This window comes from Onychostoma macrolepis, chromosome 09, assembly GCF_012432095.1.
Source record: "Onychostoma macrolepis isolate SWU-2019 chromosome 09, ASM1243209v1, whole genome shotgun sequence".
NCBI lineage: Eukaryota > Metazoa > Chordata > Actinopteri > Cypriniformes > Cyprinidae > Onychostoma > Onychostoma macrolepis.
The window spans coordinates 35,563,885-35,576,773 of record NC_081163.1 but is presented as its reverse complement, the minus strand read 5'-3'; the positions used below and the strand labels follow the sequence as shown (position 1 = coordinate 35,576,773).

At 36.0% G+C, this 12,889-nt stretch overlaps 1 protein-coding gene across 1 annotated transcript; it reads right to left on the bottom strand.

The window, feature by feature from the left end:
* Positions 1-2,827: 2,827 nt before the first annotated feature.
* Positions 2,828-12,567, bottom strand: spopla (speckle type BTB/POZ protein like a). Its single transcript, XM_058787980.1, has 12 exons — positions 12,401-12,567; positions 11,564-11,692; positions 10,824-10,960; positions 9,478-9,599; positions 9,236-9,387; positions 8,635-8,762; positions 6,661-6,838; positions 6,191-6,246; positions 5,982-6,104; positions 4,746-4,888; positions 4,594-4,647; positions 2,828-4,112 (listed from the first exon to the last, which is right to left on the bottom strand). The coding sequence occupies exons 3-12, from the start codon at positions 10,899-10,901 to the stop codon at positions 3,968-3,970; spliced, it is 1,179 nt and encodes a 392-aa protein (XP_058643963.1). The 5' UTR covers positions 10,902-10,960; positions 11,564-11,692; positions 12,401-12,567; the 3' UTR covers positions 2,828-3,967.
* Between the last annotated feature and the right edge of the window lie 322 nt (positions 12,568-12,889).

Genomic DNA, 12,889 nt, shown 5'->3' with positions numbered 1-12,889 from the left:
GGAGTTGGAGAGAGGTTTTCTAATAGTGAGATGTTATCACAGAGTTCCCTAGGAGCCGCAGAAAACGGTCGGCATGAAGCGGCATGTTGGCACGGGAAAAAGATGTGTGTTTGATAGCTCGGATTACGGACTGCATGCTGTTCGCTTTAATTAGCCCTCATTTCCCCATCATGGAGGGTGCGAGAGCAGTACGTTGCAACTGCTGCAGAGATCACAATGGTCACGGTACCACATCATACGTTGCAGTTACAGTGCCAGGAACAATTGTGCTAATGCTTTTTAGTGTTTGGAATAACACTGCAATGTTTAATCAATCACAAAATGACTATTATGTTTAGCAGAATGCAATTTGCAGTTGAGCTTGATGGCCGGTTGTTCTTATATTGGTCTTTTTGCCCATTTCATCACCTTTTTTCACCTTCTTGAAATGTGTTAAAACACAAATAACCAAACCAAAATGTCAAAACATTAGTCATTTTGCTGGTGACATTTCACTTCCTGCTAAACGCAATAACTATAACAAACTCCTCAGGATGAGATCATGAAGTAAAACACTACCCTTACTGAAAAAAAAAAAAAAAAAGATATAAGCCATATATAATAGTATAATAAGATATTTAGTCATATGCCAAAAAAAGAGAGGAAACAAATCCGTAGATGACTCTCAATTAGTGGCAAAATGCCAATTTACATTAATATTTAATGTAAATTTAATATATATATATATATATATATATATATATATATATATATATATATATATATATATATATATATATATATATATATATATATTAATACTGTCAAATGATTAATCGCATTCAAAATAAGTTTTTGTTTACATAATGTGTATATTTATTATGTATATATAAATAGACACACATGCATGTATATATTTAAGAAAAATGTCATGTTTGTATATTAAATATATTTACATATATTTAGAAAATATTTACATGTATATACTCATATTCATATAATTAAATTTATATCCTGTGTGTGTATTTATATATACACATTATAAATACACACAGCACACACGCATATATAAACAAAAACTTTTATTTTGGATGTGATTAATCACGATTAATTGTTTGACAGCACTCCAGCTCCAAAATGTAAAAAAAAATCAACCCCTGTGAATTTTAATTTTAACCATCAGAGTCTGTAACACATATAAAAAAGTCGACAAAATTGCATGGAGTCATTAAGATTTTAATCTGGAACATGTTTATTTTTTATGTTTTTCAGTTCTTCTTACAAAACGTCCTTATTGCAACTTTACAATAATGTTCATTATATACATTTTCTTTTTTAATTTTTATAAAAATGTAATATTTCAATAGCTTCTGTGCAGTTTCCATGTAAAATTTAGACAGTACCTCAGATGTCAGTTGTTTCCATACACACTAGAGATAACATTTAGCTTTTTATGACAGATGTTGCAATTTCAGTGTGTAAATCATCTCAACTTAAGTGTTAAAATATATTTTTTTGCAAATAAAAATATGAAAAATAAATGAATAAAGCAGAGCTGCGGTAATGACATCTTGCGTCGGTAAAGACACAATGTTAAAGTGCCATGAAATCAAAAACAGGCGACTGTAGAGAACAACAGTATAAAAGAAACAGAAGACATATAGACTGAATATTTGTAATTTAATATACAGTAAACCTTGTACTCGTCTTTAACGCAACACCTAAATTTGCTGCGGTAAAAACATGTTGCAGAAATTACATTTTTGGTAATGTTGCAGCTTGCAAGGACTACTACATTAGTTTTGACTCTTAGCATCTTAATATAGATGAATTAAACAGTAATACACATTTATTTTTAAAATGTAGTTCAAAGTACAGAATTACTAAGTTGTACAATAAGGACACACAATCAATACTGACACAGAAAAGATGATATTTACCTTATATTTTTGGGATCTTGTGAGTGAGGTAGTGAGGTGGCCCATTCCCTGATGTGCTAATTTCTGTTTCCATAGAAACTACACTTGTTTGTCTTTGATAAAATGTCATAATAAAAGCATTTTTTCCTTGTTTCGGTAAGGACTCAAAAGTGTGGGACAGGCACATTTAGTTAGAAAGAAAGAAAGAAAGAAAGATGCTGTAAATTCAATTAGCTTATTTTACGCATCTCAACATTGTGACCAGACCAGAGTTGTGGGACATGAACAAAAAAGTGCTTCATAATTTTATATTAAATCACATTAAATATTAATTATATGTTTTGTCAAGGTGTGTAATGACACAGAATGTGTTTATAAAGCATCATATGACAAATTTGAACATAAATCTAAAATTTCACTGCTGGGACTTAAAAGTGCCCGTAGTTGCAGAAACACACATATATATACACACCATTCAAAATTTCAGTAAGATTTAAAAAAAGAAATTAATAATTTTAATTAGCAAGGTTGCATTACTGATCAAAAATGATAGTAAAGACAATGCTACAAAAGATTTCTATTTCAAATTCTGTATTTTTGATCTTTCTTTTTAAACAATCCTGAAAAAGCAACTGCATTTAACATTAATAATATGAAATGTTTCTTGATTACTGATTTCTGAAGGATCGTGTGACACTGAAGACTGGATGCTGAAATTTAAGCTTCGTCATCGCAGGCAATAATTACATTTCAAAATATATTCAAATATTTTTTTTTAATCGAAATGATTTTACTGCTTTTACAGTTTTTTGTGCAAATAAAAACTCAGTCTTTGTGAGCAAAACAGACTCCTTAAAAAAAATAAACACATTTTCGACCCCAAACTTTTGAATGGAAGTATATTATATAAACCATACATAAAACACCACTGAATGCTGAAAAACTTTTTTAATGAGTTAATGCAGGCATTCTCGCAGACAATATTTTTTAAAAGACGGAACATATTCCAGAATCTTCACAAAACATGTCCTTTAACAGAACAAGTCGGTATAGCAAGACACAATGTAGAGTCCTCTTCCAAATCAGTCTGTTCGACTGTAACACCACAGCTCAAGACAAAAAAAAAAAAAAAAAAAAAAAAATGATCGATCTATCTGTATCTCCCGATCACACATTCATCAATCCATCCATATGACATACACAGTAATGCCACACTCTGATGCTCAGCATCCAAACATTTCCTGATCACAGATGGACAATGTGTTTGAAGATGGATTGTCTAGTTCAATCAGGTTACACAAATGCATTATGGGCCAGACTACTTCAAACGACTTGTCTGTATATGGCAGACCAATTCAAGGGAAGCAACACTATCGTGTCCAAAAATGGAGTAGTTTGTAAAATTGTGAATAGATGACACTTTGAATATTTTCACAGGTCAAGGGGCAGGACACAAACAATAATTCCTTGTCACACACATCAATACAAATATCTGAAATTTTTCCCCCACAATATGGAATAGTACTAGTATTCTCTCCTCCCCCCGTGGTTCTTTACATAGAAATCGTGCCATCAATATGGGGCATAGCTATCTTTTCAAAAAGTGTAAAGAAATGACCTTGCACTCATTGTGTTAACATTTATTTCATGTCTAGTCGCACAACTAAACATTAGCAATATATACTATTTCCCCGTGGATCGAACTCCTGACGCATTCCTAGGAAGCGCCGTATAAAACAGCGAGACTTTGGGAACTAGTGCAACAGGGAAGAGGCCTGGTCTCGTGGGACAAGGCAGGCACAGAGTAGAACTGAGAGAATTCAAATACTCCACACAAGAGTCATGGCAGATAGTTTAAGGCTGTTTGAAGTGACAGAAAGATTCGCAAAATAAAGCTCAGATGCCGAACCCATCGCTCAGGAAGGGTGTGAACAGCTTTCGCTGCCGTTTAGAAGCCAGCCTGCCCCAGTCACGTGCTGTCGGGTCGGATGACGATGGGATAGAGTCTAAACGCCGCACTTTTCTGGCTTTTGCCCCAGGACAGGCCCAAGAGAGCAGCGGGAACGTCGTCACGACTGTTTTAGGCGCTTCCTGGGCAGACCGAAGTGGGGGCACTGCGCTGACGCGAGCGCGCGGAAAGCCTCCGCCACTAAGTGAGGATGAGACTGGATCATTGACTTCCAGCCCGCGGTCTCCATTATGTCCGTGGCGTGACTGTCAGGAGAGGGTGAAGACGTTTTAGTATTAACACAAGACACATTAAAAATCGATAACAGCAATGTGGATTAATCCAGTCTAACGGAGTAAAAAATAAAAAAGGTAAGATAGGCTCGATTCAATGGTGCATATGGTTGCTTGAATCTCCCGTCTATTTATACAAAAGACCATTTTCCTCCAAATGAGCATGCACTAATGCAGGAGCTACTGCCGTTCTGAAGAGCACGATCAGAAGTGCGCCAGGGATCTATTATAGCGACTCTGTGATATGTTTATAAGGCAGAAATGTTCTCTTCCTTGACGCTTCAGACAGTCAAGAGTCTATTAATAACCGGTATCAGGAGATACGCGGTGCTGTGGGTACCAGCCAAGCAGCTTGGGCTGCCCAGAACCTAAAACAATGAATTCTAATGCATCTAAGAGAGTAGATAAGAGCTCAGTATTAATCTTGTGTCACACATATCAGCTAATTACATACTTGCTATTCCAGTTTTTCCCATCTTTACAGCCCAGCTGTCGGAGGACACTGCACCTATGGATAAGATAGAAGAAAAACACTCTCATTCTCAGGCTGGTAAACAGCCATGGCAGCAGGAATTTATCAAGCAGAGTTTCTTTGGCGGAGCTTGCCTGTTGATAAAATCTATGGCCTGCGCTTTGAGCTGCTCTGCGCTGTGCAAGTCGGCCAGGATGAGGGTGTCTGCCACGTTCTCCACCGAGAGGCTGTTGCAAAGGGCTTCCTCACACATGACCTTTAAGCGCTCCAGAGCGTACTGAGAGAACGACACACATGACTTACACAGAACTACACTCAAAGCTTTGTGATGCCATTTAAAGCGTTAGCTGACCCCCCCCAAAAAAATGACAATTCTATCAGCATTTGTTCACCTTTATTTTGTTCCAAAACCTGTATGACTTTCTTTCCTCCATGCAACACAAAATAATACATTAGTAATCATTTACTGGTCAATTTTCTGAAGCTTTTAATCTTCAAAAAGGAAAACGCACCATAAAAGCATTACTGAAATAGTCCACGTGAACTATATTCTGAGCCAAACAGAGCAAAATTAAAGTCTTTATTCAATGCACTTCTAGCTCAACCTGGTGCGTTCATGAAAGCAGTAGTGCCATCTAAATTATTCTTTAGTGAATCACTTGGATTCAGTGGCCAGGACAAAATGTCGTTCCAAAGAAGAAAAAAAAAATCAGCACAGGTTTAAAACAACATAAGAGGGAGAAAATTATGACAAAAAATGTAAATCGCATAATTACCACTTTGGCTTCCAAAAAAAGTGCATATACACTACCTTCAAATGTTTGGGTTCAGCAAGATTTGTTCAAATGTATTTTAAAGAATTATCTTATGCTCACCAAGCCTGCATGTATTTGATTAAAAATCCAATCAAATTAGCAACTTTGTCAAATATTACAATTTAAAATAACAGTTTTCTATTCCGATATATTTTAAACAGTAATTTATTTGTGATCAAAGCTGAATTTCCAGCATCATTAGTCCAGTGTCACATGATACTTCAGAAATCATTCTAAAGTGCTGATTTGGTGATTATCAGTGATGAAAACAGCTGTGCCATTTCTGTGAAAACCAGGATTTTTTTTTTTTTTTGGATTCTTTGATGAATAGAAAGTTTGGAATTGATTTGAAGCAAATGCATTGTGTCACTTCTGAACAATTTAATTCATCCTTGCTGAATACAAGTAATACTTTTACATTATTCCTCAAACCTTTGAATGGTAGTGTATCCCCGACATTTCTCTTATGAAAAAAAAAACACATCAAGAGATGCTTAAAATTTAAAGTCAATGCATTTAACATTATTTCATGATTTAATAAAACTTCAGACTTACTTTATCCGCTGCGGCTAATAAACTATCAGCCATTTTCTCTAAATTTGGTGCTTTTCCTGTGTATATGAAGCCCATCATTTCTTTGAAAACTTCCGGTTCAACATCACTGATGTCAACTCGGTTCTGCAAGAAAACAAAGCAGCTTACAAACTTGTATGCTGCATAACGGCAAATGCATTAAACCAATATTGCAATACAAAAATGGATACCTTTTTACTTTCCTCCATTTCATGTTCAAACATGGCATTAAAGACCGGTGATCTCGCTGTCAAGAAAGCAATAAATCTGTCAGTCACATTATATGAGCGTCTCTCAATACGTAGCCACAGTCAAAAATAAAAAACACAAGTGTCCAGTTTTCATTAGACTGACTCACAGGTCAGAAATAATCTACGAAGGCAAAAAAAGAAACAAAAAGTCACATTCATGAACCCAGTCGTCCTTTGAGGACATTAGCGGTGGATCACACTGTGGATTTTCAGTGATGAATCTAGATCTGTCATATTGAAGAATTACGACCTCAGAAAAAAAAAACACTACCGCCAAGGTCACACAAACCATCTCCCCACACACAAACACAAGCCCTCAGAAGGGTGGGTGCTGAGCTAGCGTCGCTGGGATGAGAGGAGGACATGGAGCTGATGTCGTCAGCAGGGCTGGGGGTCTGGATTAGACTCACCTGCCAGGATGGATTTGTGGGCTTTGAACTCCTGCCCTCCCACATATAGTGTGCAGTCCGTGAAGCGTGAGCATTCCCACAAGTTACCCAGGTCATCGGACAGCTGGCACTCCGGAACCTTCAACATGTTCATGTTGGACTGTCCGGAGATGTTCACAGAGTCCTGGACAACACTTACCTAATTAACACACATTACAAGTCCTATTAAACCACTTGGTCTGGTTATGCAATGTGATTCACTGAAAAGTGACTGTTACTACTTATAGCTTTTTTTTTTTTAATGCATATATTATGCATGCTACCTTGCGGTTATGGCTGCAAATCAATATTGCAATATGGCTTAGTTTGATTCATTAAATAAATATACAGTATGCTTTACTACACACGTGTAGTTTATGATACGGTGTTTTTAGCTTCTGAGAACAGCCTGGTTTATTTACTGTGAATTGAGACGTTCAGAGATCATGGGCTGCATGTCTGCAAATCAACACATGATGCCAAGCTTCAGTCTGAAACGGTAGCGCAACAGTAGCAACGCATCGGAAAAAATAAAAAATAAAAACCTTGATGGTTTACTGTTTGAAAATGAATATATTAAGATGTAAATATTAGTATTTTAAATTTGAACTGAATACAGTACATTTTCATTCAATTAAAATTATTTTTATTATTCTTTTTTTTTTTTTTGTATGACAAGGTTTCTTTTCCATTTAATAATAATGATAATAAAATGTCTATAGTCCATCCATCTATAGAGTGATGCCTCTTTTTACCTATTATGATATAGTCCTATTTGCAGGATTCATTTACTTCTCTGAACTGTGTAAAAGTGTTATTGCAAATTTTACTGCATCCAAATGAAAGCAATGATGTCATCCATGCCAAAACATGAGCTCAAATGCTAGACTGCTTTAAATAATTATTTTGAGCAAACTATTGCTTTAATTATGTGACTGCAACAGCAATGGAGACTGGCCAGTGAAAATGCAAGTCTTATTAAGGAAGTACTAATTGTCTAAGTGCTCCATTTATACATTTCCTGTATACAATGTTGACAAACTCATTTAAAGTACTAGCAATCTGGCCCGCTACTAAAATATTCAAGAGTGTTGTGCAAAATGGAGGTGAAAGATGAAAAACTTTCATGCAAAATGAAGCTTTCAGAAACTCAGCCGATGAAAGCATCCTGCAGTTGTTTAATAGTTTTTCTGATAATAATCATCTACAAAAACTGTCCAATTAATGAGGGAAAACATATCTGCAATTTGCATTTAGTTTCAACTTTGCCTTGTGATATTGCCAATTTCCCTGCAAATATTAAACCCTGCAGCGGATCTCAACAGGCATGTCGGCTATTTTTCAAGCAAGACTCATAATTGTGTTACAGTAAATTCATTTGACAACCCATTTCATTTGCCGCTCTAGGTGACGTCTCTATCCTGCTACGTTCTGAAGAGAAGGGCGAGCTGTCAAACGGCTACTAGCATATTCATACAAACGGATCAGAGTGTGCTACGTGCAGGAAATTCAATCTACTTCAGAAGAGAAAAACACATTTTGCATGTTCCACATTTCCATGTCCTATGAGAAAAATCACCCCAATGACCATGTCAGTGTAACTAAAAGAGAGAAGTAACTCTGAACCAAGCAAATGCCAAAAGATTTGTTCTGCAAATGAGTCAAAGACAAATAAGAATGCCTGAGATGATTAAAAAATAAGTAGTATTTAAATTTAAGTGTAAAGTTCTTGGAAATGTAATATTTGAATTTGCATTAAAACATTCACACTGTTATGACACGGTGGACAGTTGCATGCATTTTTGACCTCACAGAAAACAATCTATTATTGCATAACACATAAAAATGCATTTTAAAATGATTAATCAGGTGGGGGTTGATCCAAACCAATACATTCATGCATGAAAGGTTTGAGTTTGAGGTACCGGACAGATCATGAAGTGAACGCATACTTGCCTCACAAAACAACGTGAGTTTATCATCTGGTAGCAGCCCATTTGCTTCATCAAGCAGAAAATCTCTCCTAATAAATTTTTTGAAGCCCCAGTCTTTGCCTTGGACGAACCGATAGGCTCTTTGGCTTTCTGCATTGGGTAGAGAAGTAAGCGGTAAGTAAGTCATAAACTAGTGCTGTCAAACGATTAATCGTGATTGAGCGCATCCAAAATAAAAGTTTTTATTTGCATAATGTGTGTTCTGTGTATATTTATTATGTATATATAAATACACATACAGTATATATTTGGACAATAGTTACATGCATTTACATTCATATAATTTATATTATAAATAAATACATTTAATATATAAAAATAACATTTCTCTGAAATATATACATGCATGTGTGTGTATTTATGCATATATACATATATTATGTAAACAAAAACTTTTATTTTGGATGCGATTAATCGTTTGACAGCACTATTATAAACCAAAAGCAATCAGCCAATAATGACTTAAGTTCAAGACACTTGACATTAAAAATCTATGCAGGATTAAAAACAACATGACTCCAATCATTTGTTTTTCTAATTAAAGGCAAAGGCAAAGTTCTCACCCATAGCTTTTGTCTCCTCCCGTTTAGCGTTCAGCAAAGAAAACTTGAACTTGGCTCTGACTTCACTTTTTGGACAACTAACTAGTAGCAAATATAGTGATAGATAATCTTTACTTTCATCATCGAGCCCCTTCGGATTGACCCGTAGGCACCTGAAGACAGACAAAGATGCCGAGAGATAAAGATGTTTTATGGGCATGACAGCATTATAACACACACAAACACATGCACAGGCTCCTCACCATTTCATCTTATCATTAGGCCCTGAGGAGAAGGTAGAGCTCTTCAATACTTCACCCATCTCTTCTCGACAGAAGCTGAAGTTGTTTATGGTCCACATGTAGGAAAATTTCACTACCTTGACCTACAAGATCATCAAAGATTACCATCAGTGAAAACTGATAACCGTCAACAAACATACCGACGAGCAGTCATTCCTGGACAACAACACGCCAAATGCTACGAGAACAAATGAAAAGGCAGCTTTCAACTTCAAAATGTGACTTTTTACTAACATCCGATTCATTTGTAAGCAACTAAATAGCTCCTGTTCAACTTTGCATTGCATTTGCCTGAGGTTAAGTCTTACAGGTCGGAAATTTGTCTCATTTTACCATATCAGATAAACCAGCATGACCACATTATGATGACTGCTTGAGTTTCATTATCACTTGCACAATAAAGTGTCAACCTATCTACTTTAATGCACTGATTACCCTCCATTAGATCAAACTGTGCACAGCGCCGTAACAAGCACGAGATCAAAACATATGCATTCGCTCAAGCTATACTTGTCATTTTATAAGACTGAAAGAATGGTCAAATTTATTAGCACAGCGCTTTTCACAATTATTTTAAAGCAGCTTTACAGAAAATCATAATGATTTTAATATTTGAATTAATGCTGTCAAACGATGAATCGGATCCGAAATAAAAGTTTTTGTTTACATTATGTGTGCGCATATACAAATACACACACATACAATATATATTTTATATATTCATATTCTTAGATTTTATATTATATATAAATATATTTAATATATAAACATAACATTTTCTTAAATATATGCATGCATGTGTTTGTATTTATATATACTTAATAAATATACACAGTACACACACACACACACACATATATTATGTAAACAAAAACTTTTATTTTGGATGCGATTAATCGTTTGACAGCAATGATTTTAATATTACTCTTCATTCCTATGTAGTATTTAGCAGATTAGTGCGGAGCGATAACACTTTACATTTTGCAACTATGCAAACTGTGCTATATAGTACATATTACCCTATGTGAATATGCATAAAGTTGAACATACTTATATTACCTACTTTATATAAAGAGTTGGGCAATAACATTTTGCAATGCAATAGAAAAATTTGCTATACCATATATAATGGCTTCATGGGAGTGTACTGTATGTTTGTGGATGAAGCTGTATGCAACTTTATATACCTGTGTGATAATGCAGTTTACATTTTGCAATGATTTCAGCCGAGATCTGCTATATAAATAGCTTGTAAAATACTTGAGCAAAGCTTGTACATGATTGCCTGAGCCATCAGTCCATCTCACCTGGGTATAGCACCAGCTCTCCGCCACAGGCCCACTGGACATCTCCCCTGGAGGAGGAGGGGTTGGGACCCCTGACATGGCCAGCTCACTCCCCACTACAAGAAGCGCTGACAGTCCCTAAGCTTTCACCACTTAACCTTTATGGAAACACAGAGCAAATGCATCTTTAAGAAAAATAAACGGCAGCAATTTCTGCCTCTCCTCCTGACCTGAAAATATCAAATCTTTGACTCTGCCATCAGCAAGCCATTTTGTGGTCAAATGAGAATCATTGCTAACCCCAACTCAGGGCACAGAATCTATCAAAAACGCTTTTAGGTGTCAAAGTGGAGGAAGGAAATGAAAGAATATAAGCTTTATGAAACCTATGGCACCGGAAGCGTGCAATATCACAATCCAGTCTGCAGTATGACAGAACGTCGTCACAAAAATGTGTTTGAAACCCATAAAAATGCTTACGAGAAACTATCACGCTAAATATAGCAGTGCTTGATGATGCCAAAAAAGCATCAGAATCAGTTAAGTCCAATGTAGTCACTAAATGGCTTGTTGGCACAGGCCTGATAGGCAGGTCTGAACTTGCCCTTGTTGACAAGGTACAGTCAAGGGCACATTAGTTGTATTTTGGTAAACCAACAGACAAATCCACCTGACTATATTTCACTCTTAACCAACCGATTAAAAACAGCAACAACAAAATTTGAGTTAAAACGATAACTGCGCACCATCCTCCAACTCACCTAAACTTTAGTAAATATCTTGAATTTCATTTCTTGATGCCATTGTACACATGTATCAGGTAAATACTGAAGAAACAAGTCTGTTTTACTGTGACATTACAGCATGATCGAAGGGCTCCTCATCCCAACCTGTGAATATAAATACATATCTATTAAATGATAAACTTTGCCATTTCATTCCTCTCATAAGCATGCATCAGTCCCTAATTAAATTAAGATCAGTACTTCATAGCATTGTCAGGACAGACAGTAACTGAAATCACATTTGTAAATGAAAAAAAAAAAAATAATAATATACATATATATAATGACATATACCCAACTTTCACAGCTGTATGACTTCTGAATAACACTGATTGAACTCTAGACTGTCATTATGATAAACATCATTACGATATTTACAACATATAACTTAAGTTCAAATCCGGAATGAATGCTCTTAAATTGAGTTGACAACCAATAAAGCTCAGGCCACTGTAATTAAAATGTTAACTATACACATAATATGTTTTAGCTGTTCAGTTATGTGCATGTGTTTAAATCAGATTGTTTTCTGGGCTTGGTCAATATGGCAAAAGAAACTGGTTAGCCATAATGCAAACACAAAATCTTATGAAAATAATTGTGTGGTCAGCTTCTAATGTTTCATTTTTCATTGGCCACGTATCATTAACTGAAAGCCCAGCATATCCATGAAACAATCTAGTCTTTTAGGGACAAAAGGAATCAAGTCTTTTGTTTGAGCTAGTCAGATTCTTGTCGGCTAGTTGGCTATGTGGTTAGCAAGCTAAACTATATCCACAACACTGACAAAAGTAGATCGGTTAAAGCACAAACCTTTTCTCGTCATTCTGTCAATACTGTTAATTTCAAGGTTCGGCCGGTCCTTGTGGATCTGCTAAGTTTATTTACGACTGAAGTGTATTTGTGTCTTTTCAAAAGCAGCCCATCACAGTAGCTTGCAGTGTGCTGCTTATCCTGCCAATGAAGGAAGCGAAAGCACAGAAGTCTCGTGGCCGCGCTCAGCTCGATCCCGGGGCTGTGCGTGATTCCGCCGACCGGGGGCGCGCCTCGGCCCAAAGCGTGCAAAGAGTGAACAGAGTGCAGGGATAATATACATCTTTCCCCACAGAACTAAATATGGTGAGAGCGTACATCAGGTTTGTTAAAATAATTGTAAAAAAAATTGCAGTATATATATAAAACTTAGAAATATCTCTCAGCGCTTACCAATAGTCAGTTATGATTGGCTCCAAATAGCAAGCGTTGAGAAAAGTAACACTTCCCCTCAACGACGTTTTAACATGTGTGACCCCGGACCACAAA